General features: G+C 32.7%; 1 protein-coding gene across 1 annotated transcript in view; it reads left to right on the top strand.

Annotated features, from left to right (window-relative positions):
• The window catches only part of LOC118184095 (retinoid-inducible serine carboxypeptidase-like), a 54,036-nt gene extending 41,352 nt beyond the window's left edge, over positions 1-12,684 (top strand). Inside the window, exons 9-13 of the mRNA XM_085819525.1 lie at positions 1,441-1,554; positions 4,130-4,192; positions 4,337-4,417; positions 7,437-7,594; positions 12,168-12,684. Coding sequence (XP_085675651.1) covers positions 1,441-1,554; positions 4,130-4,192; positions 4,337-4,417; positions 7,437-7,594; positions 12,168-12,233 — 482 coding nt within the window. The 3' untranslated portion in view covers positions 12,234-12,684. The remainder of the gene's footprint in view (positions 1-1,440; positions 1,555-4,129; positions 4,193-4,336; positions 4,418-7,436; positions 7,595-12,167) is intronic.
• Positions 12,685-14,730: the final 2,046 nt, after the last annotated feature.

Here is a 14,730-nt window from a genome sequence, read left to right as displayed (position 1 = left end):
AAAATACATCTATCAGCCATCATATGTGATTGTGTTTATAACATCAAATTTGAATGTTTATATTTTTATAATGCATTTGCATGTAAGATGTAATTGCTGATTTATAGATACTCCATAATACTCTTTTATATCATCTGCATATATTTAGATATTAAAAAATTTAAAAGTTGTGTGTGGGACCCAGTTCAGAAGGCTTTCATTTAGACTACTTTGTCATGAGCTAGGCCCACCAGTGGCCAAGTGGTAAAGTCTCTGAACACTGGTAGTTCGGTCCGAGGTTCGAATCCCGCGAATGGGCTGGCTGCATGGGCATTTTTGTGGTTTGCCCTATTTGTAACATGTATACAAGCCAGTTCCCATTAGAAAGTCCTCCACGAAGGCATTCCTACCCTTAGGCAGATAGCCTTTGAAGCTTTGCCATAATCACATACACACGTTGTCATGAGCTATTTTATTAGGACATCAGAGCTATATTGTCATGGGCTACTCTGTCAGGGTGCCAATACTTGCTGTAAGCTCATACCTTAAATACAATATTTAATAAGACTTACTTTTAAAAAGTCAGTATTCATTATTCTTTTTAAATTTATGTACATTTTTCAGGTGTTTTAAAAATATGTTTTCAGAAATTTTTTAATTATTTCCCTTTTTATTACAACTGTTTGTGCAACAGCAAGAGTTTTAATTGAAGTTTTTAATTATATTGTATTTTTAGAGCCTGCAGTTTTTTTTCTAAATTTTAATTCAAATTTCAAAATTTAATGATATTTGTAATTATTGTGTTGGAGACTGAATATGCTTATAATTAAAATTTACAAGATCAAGAATGGCAGAAGATGTTTCAAATAATTTGTTATTAATAAATATCACATAAAGATGTGAGTAACTGATATTATACTATTTGGTGCTTCAGATAAGTAACTGTAAATGGGTCACAGCAGCTTTGGTGTAGATGAGTGATGCTTAAGCTTTCTGAACTATTAGTTCCTTTTGCCCTAGAAATTTTTCATGATGAGAAGTTTTTTCTTAATTTCTGTAATGTATTATTGTTTTATTTAATGCTGTAGTGAAATGAGTATAATAAGTTTACTGAAATAGTAAGATATAATAATACATAATACCATGCATAATAAATAAAATGTAATAATACTAAATACATTGTAAGACTCTGCCTATACCTTCTAGATAACAACAATATTGCTATACATGATTTGAGAACCTGTGATTAGATGCAAGAATTTTTTTATATAGCTATAAAAGTATATTAAAAATATATATTTTTTGTATGCAGTCTTAATCTCTTATTATTGGTTAGTTGCTTTTTATCATTTAAAACCTTATCTGTCTGAGCATCTTTTATTATTTTCATTATTTTGCTTTTGCATTTTTAATGGAAACTCTTTAAAACTTTGTTTTTGAATTTTTATTTTTCTGTTTCAGGTAGGTTATTTTCTCGTCTTATTCAGCCTTATCACGGAGATGCCTTATCTGAGCTTATGAACGGAAAAATCCGACAGAAATTAAATGACATACCAAAAAATGTTACTTGGGGAGGTAAAACTTTTTTAATTATGAGTGAAAATTACTTAAATAATAACTGTTTAAAAATGATGTACTTGCAACTACAATACCTGTTCTAACACTTCATGAACTAGTAACATTCTTTCAATTCTTTGATTGGCACTTATGAAAATAGCCTATGTCATATTTTGTTAATGTGAGTGAAGGCAAGATGCAACTGCCATTTTTAAGTCAAATTGTTTTATTGAGGTAGAGAAAATAGAATTTCTTCTCCAGGCTACATATAAAATAACAAGCGATGGAAGATGCACGCAAAATTAGTAAACATTCTCTGGGCTATCTTCCATGTGATTTAGATTTTGCAAAAATTAAGAAGATAGAAATTTAGCATGGGCTAGGAAAAGAAAGCTTCCATAAGTATTATGTTACCCTAGCTCTCAGAAAATGGTCTGTATTTTGTATATGAGAATCCAGTGCACCTATGGAAGTGGTGTAAAGCAGGGATTCTCAGCCAGGGTGAATTTCATAGTTTCAAGGTAGGGAATGCAGTCAGCCTTTTATTTACTTATGTTGTAGGATTCAAAAGCTCCCGGACTCGATCTATAACATAAAAGTTTTTTGCAGTACCAGGGCTAATATCAAGAATGCAAGCCTTTGAGTGGGATCGTTGTTTCAGAGAAGGCAGGGAAAGTGCCAAAGACAATGAACACTGTGGCCATACCGTGACTTGGTGCACCGATGAAAACATAAAAAAGGTGCCTGCGGCAGTACGTTCTGCAAACAATTTGCCAAATAGCAGAATCAGTTGGGATATCAGAGGCCACATGTCAGCGGATACTGACTAAGGATCTTAACATGCATAGGGTGTGTCAGCATATCGTTTCCCACGTGTTAAATTTAGACCAAAAGGGAATTCAAATGGAAATGGCGGGAGATTAAATCTCGGCTGTTGACAAAAAGCCTTCCTTACTTGGCAGAATTGTTACTGGAGACGAGAAATGTTGTTTTTTGTTGACCCACAAACCAAGAGAGCATTGGCAACGTGGAAATCATCACAGTCTCCACGAAAGCTGAAATTCCGCCAAGGTTGCTCTGAAAGAAAAGTCATGCTAGAGGTATTCTTCAATATCCAGAGCATTGTTCATCTGGAATTTATCCCTGAAGGACACACTAGGAACAAAGAACTCTACGTCAAAATTTTGCATCATTTGTCTGAGTTGATCCAGAAGAAGAGGCCAAAAATGTGAGCTAAGCAGTCATGAGTGTTGTTGCATGACGATGCTCCTGCTCACTGATCCTTACTTGTCAATGGTTTCTTGCAAAAACAAAAACAATTGTTTTGCCTCATCCTCCTTACTCACCTGATCTCGCACCCTGTGATTTTTTTCATATTTCCTGAACTGGAAAGATGCTTGCAGGGTTGTTGATTTCAGTCTTCAGATGAAGTTAAATGTGCATCGCAGGCTGAATTAAAGGACATGGGCAAAAATGGATTCCAGATATGCTTTGATGAACTTTACAGGCGCTGGCAAAAGTGTGTTGTTGCATAAGGGTCTTATTTCGAAGGAGGATGTGTTTCTGCAATTTAATTCGTAATATTTTTTATGTCATAGACTCAGTCCGGGAACTTTTGAATCCTACTTCGTATTTGATATTTAGTTTTAGTATATGAATATAAAAAACTACTTTTATTCAAGTTTTGGTATTTATCAAACTTTTGTATACTTTTTCTCATTTAATTTCTAAAACACACTAAAAATAATTTAAATTTCAATAAATGTATGTAAGATATAACAAAGTATGATTGGCAACCTCGAAATTAACTATTCTAGATTCGGTGTTCTCCCTCCTAAATTCATCTGTTCTCCCAAATTCGAGATCTTTCCATGTTACATAGCAACCTAAGATTAACCAATCACAGATTAGCTGTACTTATACATCATACTTGGTGTAAATACTCTTGGCAAAACAACTAAGTCATTCCTGTCCGTAATTTCTGCTTAGCCAACACCGTGCTGCTTTGCCTTGCTTAAATGTTTATATCATTTCTTTTAAAAACCAATGTATGTAAAAATTATCATATTTCTTTAGGATTGGTCTACTAAGATTGTTTTATATGCATGAAAATAAATTTGGAACTTCTCAAAATTCATTTGTGTCACTCTCATTTTTTCATCTTTCCACTCGACCATCTAAGACCACAAGCTGTTAAAGTATCCATTTCCTCCTAAGCATTAAAATATTAATTGTATATGTATTTGTCAAGTTTTAGAAAGGAGGCAGGGGAGAAAGATCATCTGGTAATGATGAAAAGGGTGCATGGGGGAAAAATGTTTGAGAAACATTGGTATATGAAATGTGAAGGTCATTTTTTTAACCATGAATCTTGTACCTTGTTTCCTAATAACTCTGTATTAGGGGTATTTTTGTCCACAAACTTCCAGAAGAGAAATTTTAAAAGGCTGAAAATAAGTAAAGCATTGTGATTTGTGTTGTATTTATGTGTTATGACTCTTTGTATATCTCTATGTTTTTAGTTAAAGTAAGAAAAATATAAGAATATGATTTAATGGAAAATAAGTTATATTTGTAATTCTCTATAAAATAGGTCAATCAAGTGATGTATTTGAAGCTTTGGCAGGAGATTTTATGAAACCTGTTGTAGATTCAGGTATATACATATATATTTATTATTAAGCAGTATAATTATGGTATCTTATAATATTTAAATAAGTTTATTGCATTTTTGAGAACATGCATAATCATTTCTGGTGAATATTAATATCTTATACACATATAAATTTATATATTATAGTTCTTTCTCTACTTGTGAATGAGACCTATATTGATGTGAATGTATACAATGGGCAGTTAGATCTCATCGTTGATACAGTTGGTAAGATATAAAGTATTTTTATGAGATACCTAATTTGAGTGTTATTTTTATTTGTATCTTATGTTTTGCTCTGGAATAAAAATTTGTTACTTTTAATAACAAAATTAGCTTCATGTATATAATGAATTATTTTATTAATCATAATGTGTAAACGCTATGGCTGCATCTGTCACTTTCTGTTCAGTTTTGAAGAATATATTTTGTTTCACATACTATGTGTATTAGATCTTACCTCAGAATCTGAATTGGTAATTATATTCATAGTAATATGTTTTACTTAGTAACATGCATATTTTTAGAGTAAATTTGGAATTTACAATTTTAAATGGCATAAAATAATCCGTTCAGAATCTATTACTTTCATATTTTTTCTATATAACTATATATTTTTCTTTTTAATGTTGACAATACTGAAAAATAGTAATTATGCTACTGAAAATTAATGTGTTCTTCTATCTGTCAGTTTTAAGTACTGGTATGAAATTATTTTTGATATTGAGTTATATTGTTTTCTTTATCAATGCAATCTGTTTGGCATATAATATGAGAACTCAAGCATAGACAGCCCACAGCACTGAACTTCCATTCTATTTGATGAAAACTGGAATTAATAAACTTTTCCTACAGTATTAAATATAATTAATAGTATAAGTTTTCTAACTATGCGTTTGTTAACCAATTGTATGTGACCAATTGAAAATTAATAATTTTGGGTGGTGGTTTCAATTGTATGGGTTTTATATGCATTACCTGAATCATTTAAGTTGTTGAAACACTCTATTCACAGTTTGGGTAATCTCTAAGTTTGAACGTACTTGAATATCTCAGTTTTCATAGACACAAACTTTAATCATTATGAGCAGTGTTTGTACTAGCAAAAGTTTTGTGAACATTGCTGTGATTGATTTTGGTATTAAGGCATACTAGTAAGAAAGATCTAATTTGCAGATGTTTGATTCCTGCTCTAATCTTATATGCATACTTGAACACTAAATTATTATTTATCAACATTTAGCAGTGAATGAAATGTGCTATTATCTCAACAAAACCTTTAATAGTTCTATATTCTGGATACTAAAAAGAAAAAAGTAAAATATACATTTTAAAAGTTTCCCATTACAAGTGGCTGCCATGTAAATCTAACTTGGCATTTTATGATAACAGTTCACTTTGATTGTAAACAGTATTCTATATTTCTCTGTAATTGCTTCTTTATCCCGAGATCTATGTGCTGTTGAAACAAGGAGCATAAAATTGAATGCATCTAAGTCTTAAGTCATGTTTTTTTCATCTCAGAACAGGGGTGAATGTCTTGGCACTACCTACCAACATACCTTTATGCTGTAGTATGAATGCAATATAAAGGTATGTTGGTAGGTTGAATTATGAATGCAGTATAAAGGCTTGCTCTTTTCCATTCAGAGGTGACCAGTAAAATCTTTAATGAAGTGTAGAAGAAATTATGGTCATGATTTGGAATAGAATATAATCGTCCATCAGAGATTAAATAACATTTAAAGTTCAGGAAACCTACATCTTACCTGCTGTCGTATCATCAACTAATATCTCTTTTATCTGTAGCCATATTTTCATAAAGATTTCCTTTCTTAAATCAAATTTCTTTTGCAAATTTTAACTACAAATACAGTGCACTGTAGTAGGAGACAGCATGTTACTACTACATCGAAAAGACAAAGTGAAATGCCTATTAAGAGTTCTAAAGTTTTTAAACTTGATTTGTGCTGCTTTATTTTTGACTTTTGAATTGTTTAGATAGTAGTTGTTTCACCTGCAAAATGTATTTCATTAGTCTTTTTTTTTTTTTTTTTTTTAATACTTGAATAAGCAGAAATGTAGACTATTGAAATGAAACTAAAAACACTGGAATGTTTTTATAACGACAGGGCTGCTACATGGGTATAAGGTGCTCTTGTGCGAAGGTGTATTTTTGCGTCCAGATTAAATATAGTAATTAGAAATTTTTTTAAGCAAAAGAAATTTCTGCCACCTTTTAATATGGTATTGACACTAGGAAAACAGCTAGCAAATTTAATTTATTTTTTGATGCATTTGTCATTTTATGAAGAAATTTGATCCTTAATCAGACAATAATCAGTAAAGGTTAATTCTTAATAGCCTGGATCATATACATGCTTGAAATGGTATCACTTCTGATCGGGCATTTTTGTGCGAGGCTCAACCTGATTATCCATATTGGGTGGCCCTCTATAAAAGAGTACTAGCAGTTCTCATGTGTAATTAATGGAGTATTAGAAAAACTAGAGTGTATGATTGGTGGAAAAATTGGAGACCCCTTCATTTTACTAAGCAAACAAGATTATAAAATGTGCTTTCAAGAAGTAACAGTGTAAATTATGATATGGTTAATGCAAGAGCAAAGAGATATGTAATTTTGAATAAGTAATTTTGCATTGCATTTGCGTAAGGCTTTGGGAAAAATAGCTTCACATGCAATTTATTTATAGATAAAATGTATGAAAATTACTTTTTTTTTTTAGCAAACTATCAAGTAACCAAGAAAGTTTATGCGGTTTTTGTCACTCATCAGAAACGACGCATAAAAATCGTACACCCATTTTATTCTTAAAAATAATCACTTTTAATTCAACTACATGTTACAAATGAGGCACAAACTTATAAATGCCTTTTTTGAAAAAATTCTTTTTTCTGGAGTTTTTGTTTTAATTCTAAAGCAAAGAAAGATGTCTCGCACTGCAAGGAGATTTTTACTGAATCTTGGTTGTTATTTCTGTACAGAGCATAAGCTAATTTATCCTGAAATTCTTTTGAAAGAGAGAAAATAGGAAAAAGATGAATAAATATATGCTAGTGATAGAATTATCTGTTATGCATGATTTTCTGTTATGCATTTATAATGTTGAAACATTTTTTTCAGTTGGAGAATTTTAGGAACATTAAGATGCTCTCTTTATCATTGTTCTTTTAATAAACCCAAATTTATCATCAGAAATTTTTAAAAATATTTATTTTTATTCAGGAACTTTGAACTGGGTTGAAACATTACCATGGCCTGGTTTAAAGGGTTTTATAAAAGCACCAAAGAAACCCATGTCATTTACAGCAGACCGCACTGGTGGTTTTTCTAAATCATTCAAACAGTTCAGTTTCTTTTGGATTTTGAAAGCAGGGCATATGGTAAGTATTTAAAATTTTTTATATCATTTGCATTTTGGAACTTTTAATTTTTATGCACAATTATAGATAATTTCATAATAAACAGCAAGCATATACCCCTTTTTTTTTGTTGTCACAAAAACTGTTGGCAATGTATTAAATTTTTATGTTTATCTTTTTGAAGAAAACTTTTCTTTAAAAGAAAAAAAAAAGTGTAATTTATTTCCCACCTTCTTTTTTTTTTTGGGAGGGGGGTAATTGAAAATCAACTTCTACAAAAATGAATTATTATACAGTATTAAAATACCAAACATATTCATTTTAGTAATTTTTGCTTCATGTAATATAAAAACGATTGGATAATGTCATAATTCTTCTACATTGTAAATTAGTCCATATTCAATTTATTGTCCCTCAACATATTATAATTAGTTTTATTGTCCAAATCGCAGGCTTAAAAAAAGTCTGCAATTTCAATTTCTTTGGTTTGCAAGTTGCAGACTGGAAGTGTGATAATTTGGACCAGTCCATAATATTTTAATGAGTAATAATCACGATTAAAAACTTATTTAGATAAATAGGTAATATTAATTAAACTAATTTGAAACATAATTTAAATTAGTTCCCACCAGCAGCCGAGCGGTAAAGTCGCTGAACACTGGTAGTTCGGTCCGAGGTTCGAATCCCGCGAATGGGCTGGCTGCATGGGTGTTTTCGTGGTTTTCCTCATGTGTAACGTGTATATGAGCCAGTTTCTCTATGTAAGTCCTCCACGAAGGCATCCCTCCCCTTAGGCAGATAGCCCTAGTGTGCTTTGCCATAATTAAATACACCACATAATTTAAATTAAATGGAGATTTAGATCACCAGTTCCCAATCTTTTTGACTCTTCAAGTCCTTTTTAGAAACAGTTTCTATGAGGGATCCCCTAAGGCTTATCATTTGTCATAAAATTTAAAGCCATTTAGAAATAATGTTATTGGAGAGCAGGAAATAAATAGTAAAGGTGTGGAAAGCAAAGAGGTAATCAAAGAACTGCGCAATGTACATGTCTGAAATTATATTTTAAAACTGTGAAATTTACCATAATGTCTCAGTTTATTTTTCAGTTACTGCCAATGCACATATCAAAAGATGGCCATATATAAATATTCTACTTAAGTTCCATAAATCAGTAAGAGTAGCTATTACACTATCAGTGAGAACAATAATAAAAAAAAAAATGGTCCATACAGTAAACTCCAATTTAATTATTACACCCTCTTCAATTCATATACAGGGCATGTAATTAAATTTTCAATTATGAAGGAGAGTTAAGTGCACCCAGATGGCTCAAAGTCAGGGAGCAGTGGATGGTCAGAAATGCTTTACTGATGTGGTATTTGATGTTGGTCTGAGAGTTCTTACGGGGAAGCTTAGCACATGTGCAAAGGTAGTAGGATAAATGATAAAAGTTAGCTGAAACATGTTCCTTCCATAGGGTTGAGATTAATGAGGAATGATAGTCACCAATTCTGGTCATTTAGGAAAACCATTCTACGTTATGTTTAAGACATTCAAAGCTTGAGTGTGTGAGCTATAGAATATAAAGTCAGGGCTGCAGTGTTTGGAGTATTCTTGGAAAAAATGAAATGCATCCATTTCATATGCAGCATGTCCAAGCACTTCAACTAGATGATTATGCGCTTTAGATTGCTTTTGTATGGTTTCTGTAACACTGTGTTTTGTGTTATTCACTTGTGAATAGTGCTTCACAGGCAAAAGAATCTTCAATTTACATAGTACCCATATGCAAAGGTGTGGTTAGTGTCAAATCCCAATGCGAAAAGAAGTCATGCAGCACAGAACTATTTTGCAGTAACTGTTTGAGCCTGCATTGTGGGTGATCACCTCATTGAATCTTACCTGTTGCATAAGCATAAAACTGCAACATAAAATTTATAATAACTAAATATTAATGTCTTTTACATTACAATCACATTGCAAATAGTTCAACAACAAATCATGCATTATAAAGTGAATTTAAATTTATTTAGTATTCTTTCGAAATTGCGCTGCTGTGCAGCATGAAAAACCTCAGTTTTTCAGATTTTTAGGTTGGCAACTATTTTGTTTGATAGCACTTAGGGAATGGTTGTACGCATAGCAGTATTTGCTGGGAAAACCCAAGATGCCAGAAATCATCCAGAATATATGGAATTTCATTTATTTGGGCCTACATTACGTTTATGAATATACATTTATTATTAGAATGCATGTTCACTTACATGATATCTTTCCACTTTTGATATTTTTTGTGTATACTACTAAATGTATAGATCATTTCCAATCCTACATTGCTATGCAAATCTGAGTCATCTGCAGAAAACCTACCCTCCTACAAGTTTTATAGCTTTGGTATCGAGACTCATATATGTTCATTATGAACTTGTTATTAAAAAATTTTTATTCTTCACTGCAGAAGACAATTCTAGCTTAATTTTTCTAATTTTAGTGCAACTTAAACTCATTTGACTTTTATTTATTTTATTTTATTTTGAGTGGCCACTGGGTCCCTGAGAAATGTGTAAGGATCCTTTTAGGGCTTCATAGAACATAGTTTGAGAACAATTGATTTAGATTGATGTCACTGAGTTATGGTAATTGTATAAGAAATTTTCTTGAGAACTGTACTAGATTTTGAATACAGTAATTGCCAAATGCTCATTAACACAATGCATGTTCGACAAAGTTAACTCAAACAGCCAATAATAATCTTATAGCAAAATTTATTATTCAATCAAAATGCATTGAGAAATACTAATTCACTTTGAATTAAGATTTCATGCTGAACACAACATATTTGCTTTCTGCACTTATAGAAAAAAAAGGAGGTTAGGTGTAATTCAGATAAGAAAGTATTATTATTTAAGCAAGCCTAATTATTGTTGTTATTTAAAGGGGAAAATAAAATGAACAAATGTTAATTGAAAGGATTTCTATTACTGCTTAATAAGTAAGTAAATGAATCAATTATTTTTTAAAGTAGCTAGTGATTTTTGCTCATTTAATGTTTCGCAGTAAAAAGCGCTTGTTGTGTGTTAAAAGCTCTTTGATTTCTTCATTATCGCTGCTTTCACTGTTAGCTACTGTTGTAGAATCATCCAGTTCTTCATTTGGCATTTCACTGTCATTGTTCTCGACTAATTCTTTTATTTCTCCTTCTTCCACATCTAAAAATGCTTTGCTACCTATTGTTTTTATAGTCTGTACGATTTCATGATTTCATTTGCAATCACTGGAAGTCCTATAAAATGGTTGACAACTTCTGGCTGGAGCTGATGCCAGCAAGTATTAATTGTTGTTTGATTCACTTGTTCCCATGTGAGTTTAATAATTCTTATGCTGTGTTTTATGTTGAATTAATTCCAAAATGCCATTAGTGTGGCATTCTTTATTTCATCAAGTGCTTTATTGTCAGAAATATAAATGACTTTGAGCATTTTTATGATGTTTTGATCCATCGTTGGATTAAGGAAGTTGTGTTTGGTGGAAAGAATAAAACCTTTATATATGGATGCAACATTAAGAGGGCTTCAGCATCATGTCCTGAAGCATTATTGAGAATTAGAAAAATTTAAAGCTGTTTTTACTGTTTGACTTTGTAAGGTGTATGTTAATTTTATAACAGTTATTTTTAATTTTGAAACCCTTTCCTTTCAATTCTTGTTTCCAACTTACAACTCCCTACCAGAATGAGTTTTTAGAATCACATTGAATGCAAATGAGTTAGAAGTAGTATTAAAAGGAAGTTCAACTTACTTCAAATTAGAGTGTTTAGGAGTCCTCAATGGCACGTGTTTGCCTTTGGACTAATTCATTCTTGAATGTATTACGCTCTGCCATATTGTATATGCCTGCTGATAATCACTGGCTAGTTTAAATTAAGGGCCAACTATGTTAGATATTTGTGTCTAGCGTCGTTTAAGTCTATTTTAGTTAGTATTAGATTAGTTTCTTATTTTCTTATTCTTATTTAAAGGCCCGAGTGGAGGCTTTCCTGTAAGCCCAAGAAGGGGCCAACTGTTACAATCTCTTTGAGTGAATAAAAAGGGCATTTTAACCCTTCTTAAGTCTACATTGTTATGTCCTTGAACTCAGCAATAAGTTGCTACTTAGGTTTCTAGATTTCTCGACATTTTATCATAGGCAGAGTAGCGAGGGACATTACAACTTCTTTAATGAAGGAATTTTCAAACTAGTCATTAAAGAGGGTTATTGTAATGTGGCTGATGCTTTGCAGCATGCCGTGTATAATTGAAATTCTCACATTGGTAAAATTAAATGGGGATAATTAAGATAATGCATATAACCAAAACTGAATTTGGCAAGTGTTTACTGTATTTAATTTCTCATGTATACTTCAGAGGAGGATACTTTGAGAAAGCGTAAAGAGTTATTCTCCCCCCCTTCAAAAAAAAACTCCTCTTTTCAAAGAAAAGTATAATATTTTCTGTGTTTCCAGGAATAATAAGCAACTTATAAAATAATTTGCAATTTTTGTAGTTGTTTTAAAATTTTTAAAAAATGAATTATCTGTGAAATTAAATTTTAGATCCCAGCTGATGCACCACTGACTGCTTTGGAGATGTTAGATATGATTATTTCAAAGAAGAAGTAATATCATACCAAAGAATTTCTTCTGGTTATTTATGTTCCTTTTATGTTTTTAAGAAATATTTTATATAATTTAGAGGACTCTGATTAGTGGCATAGTGCTCTGTTTTTTTTTTTTTTTTTTTCCTGCAAGTTTACTTTAATACTTTAACATAATTTAAGCAACATATAATAATATACTTTATGACCAATATGAAGTAGTTTGGTATAATTTCAAAACACACGGCATCTAGTGTGTTAGTGACTTTAGTTATTAATTGGAGTTAAAAAAAAAAAAAAAAAGCTATTTTAATGTTTAAAATAGCTGTTTCTATCTACTGCCCAGCATATGTTATAAGCATTGATTGCTTTTTGGCATATGTTTAGGCTATACAGTGGCATCTTTTTTTTTATTCATTTATTGTATTTGTAAATAGTGCTGTATGTTATGTAATAAAAGTAATATTTTATTTATGTGTAAGGAATATTATTCAGAATTTGAAGTGTTTTCTCTTTTACTTGTAAAAGAAACCATAAAATACATATAATGAAGGGGAGTGATTATACTGCTTTAGAAGAGGAGGGAAATTCTCTCTCCTAGAAAAATTGCAGTCTGAGAATTTTAGATTGCTGGTTAATGAATTAAGAATTCAAGATACTGAAAAAAAGAACATTTTCATATTTTCTGAATGTGAACACAAGCTAATCTTGCTTTTAGTCATATGTCACATGTTTCTAGTTTTCTAATATTTTCTAGATGCATAATTTTGAATCTCTTATTCATACACTCCTCGACATTGAAAATGCAACACCAAGAAGGAGTGGTCAGAAAGAGTTGAAATTTGGAAAAAAGACAGAGACAGCAAGCAGCAATAAGTGATCTTTATTTCAAAATGATAGAATATGGAGCGAGAATGGCATTGGCTCAGTAGGATGTAGGACCACCGTGGACAATGCACGAAGAAACACGTCTAGGCATAGAGTCAATAAGAGTGCAGATGGTGTCCTGAGGGATGGCTCTCCATTCCCTTTCAATCATTTGCCACAGTTCGTCTTCTGAACGAGGCAGGGACAGAGTCTGCTAACGGCATTCAATCACATCCCAAACATGTTCGATTGGTGACAGGTCAGGAGAGTACGGTAACCAGGGAAGCATCTGTATACCTTGCAGAGCATGTTGGCAGATGTGAACACTGTGTGGCCGGGCGCTATCCTGCTGAAGGTAGGGGATTGCCGCCGGCCGCAGTACATTATCCAAGTATCGTTGGGCCATCATAGTGCCCTGAATACGAACTAGAGGCAACATGGAATCGTAGGCAATAGCGCCCCAAACCATTATGCCACGTCGCACGGTGGGGAATTCCACAGTTATTGCCGGATTAGATCTGTCTCCACGTTGACGCTACACACGTATGCGGCGACTGTCACTGTATAAACAGAAGCGTGACTCATCTGAGAACATGATGTTTCGCCATTCTGTCATCCACATCACTCCAGTCCGGCACCATTCTAAACATTGGCGTCTATGCTGTGGGGTAAATGACAGTCTTCTTAACGGACGCCGTTAGTCGTTAAGAACTTCCGTCAGTGCAGGCCACGTTCAACCAATCGACGGGAAATGGTTCTGGTTGACACGGGAACATCCAGGGTATCTTCCACATGCTGCAGAATCGCGGTACAAGTGCCACACCTTGTGGGCGGATGCGTCGATCTACGCTTGCTGACGTCACTCTGGTTGCACCTGCCCCCTCCTTTTTCCCCAATTTCCTTCTTCCAACCATGTTCGCCATAGCTGATGCACCGTGCTCACATCCATGTGGGTATCAGCTGCAATTTGATGTAAGGACCAACCCGCCTATCTCAGTCCGATCACCATACCCCTCGTAAAATCGTCTATCTGGCTGGAAGTGCCTTCCTTGATGATGGCCTGGCATTCACTTCTATTACATGTATCCTCCAGAAGAAAAATCAATTTTCTTCAATAATTCGTCTGGCAGAAATAACGACATGAGTATTGCCCATTCTGCACGTTTCTTCCCTTATATCTTACTTCGCGTGCGTCGGAGAGCTGCGCATTTCACATAATTCGCATGACTCAGTGAGGTGCAGCTACTCTAAAATTTGCATAAATTTCTGAAAACTCCTTCTTGGTGTTGCATTTTCAATGTCGAGCAGCGTACATAAATTAAAAGTAATACATGCACTACTGACAGGAAGCCTTTTTTTTTTTTTTTTTTTTTTTCCGGGGGAGGGAATAACATTTCCCTGTGCTTAGATTTCAATTTATTTTCATATTATCAGTTTAATATGTGAAATTGTTTTAAACTTTTGCAATAGATTTGTTAGTTAAAAAGGAATTCAAAACGCAGAATATAAAATCATGTATTTAAAACAAAATGCCAAAGATGGAGAGGGGACTTCATTATATTATTCATTCATAAATTAGCATCACATGAAGACGTTTGCTCTTACTTTAATATTTCAAGTATAGCTATGCATTTATTTTCAGTGTATTGCATTAG

Source organism: Stegodyphus dumicola, chromosome 6, assembly GCF_044657685.1.
Source record: "Stegodyphus dumicola isolate Sdum_Otavi_A_Nest chromosome 6, ASM4465768v1".
Taxonomy (NCBI): domain Eukaryota; kingdom Metazoa; phylum Arthropoda; class Arachnida; order Araneae; family Eresidae; genus Stegodyphus; species Stegodyphus dumicola.
Note: the sequence above shows the minus strand (reverse complement) of the source record. Positions and strands in the feature narration are given on the sequence as shown.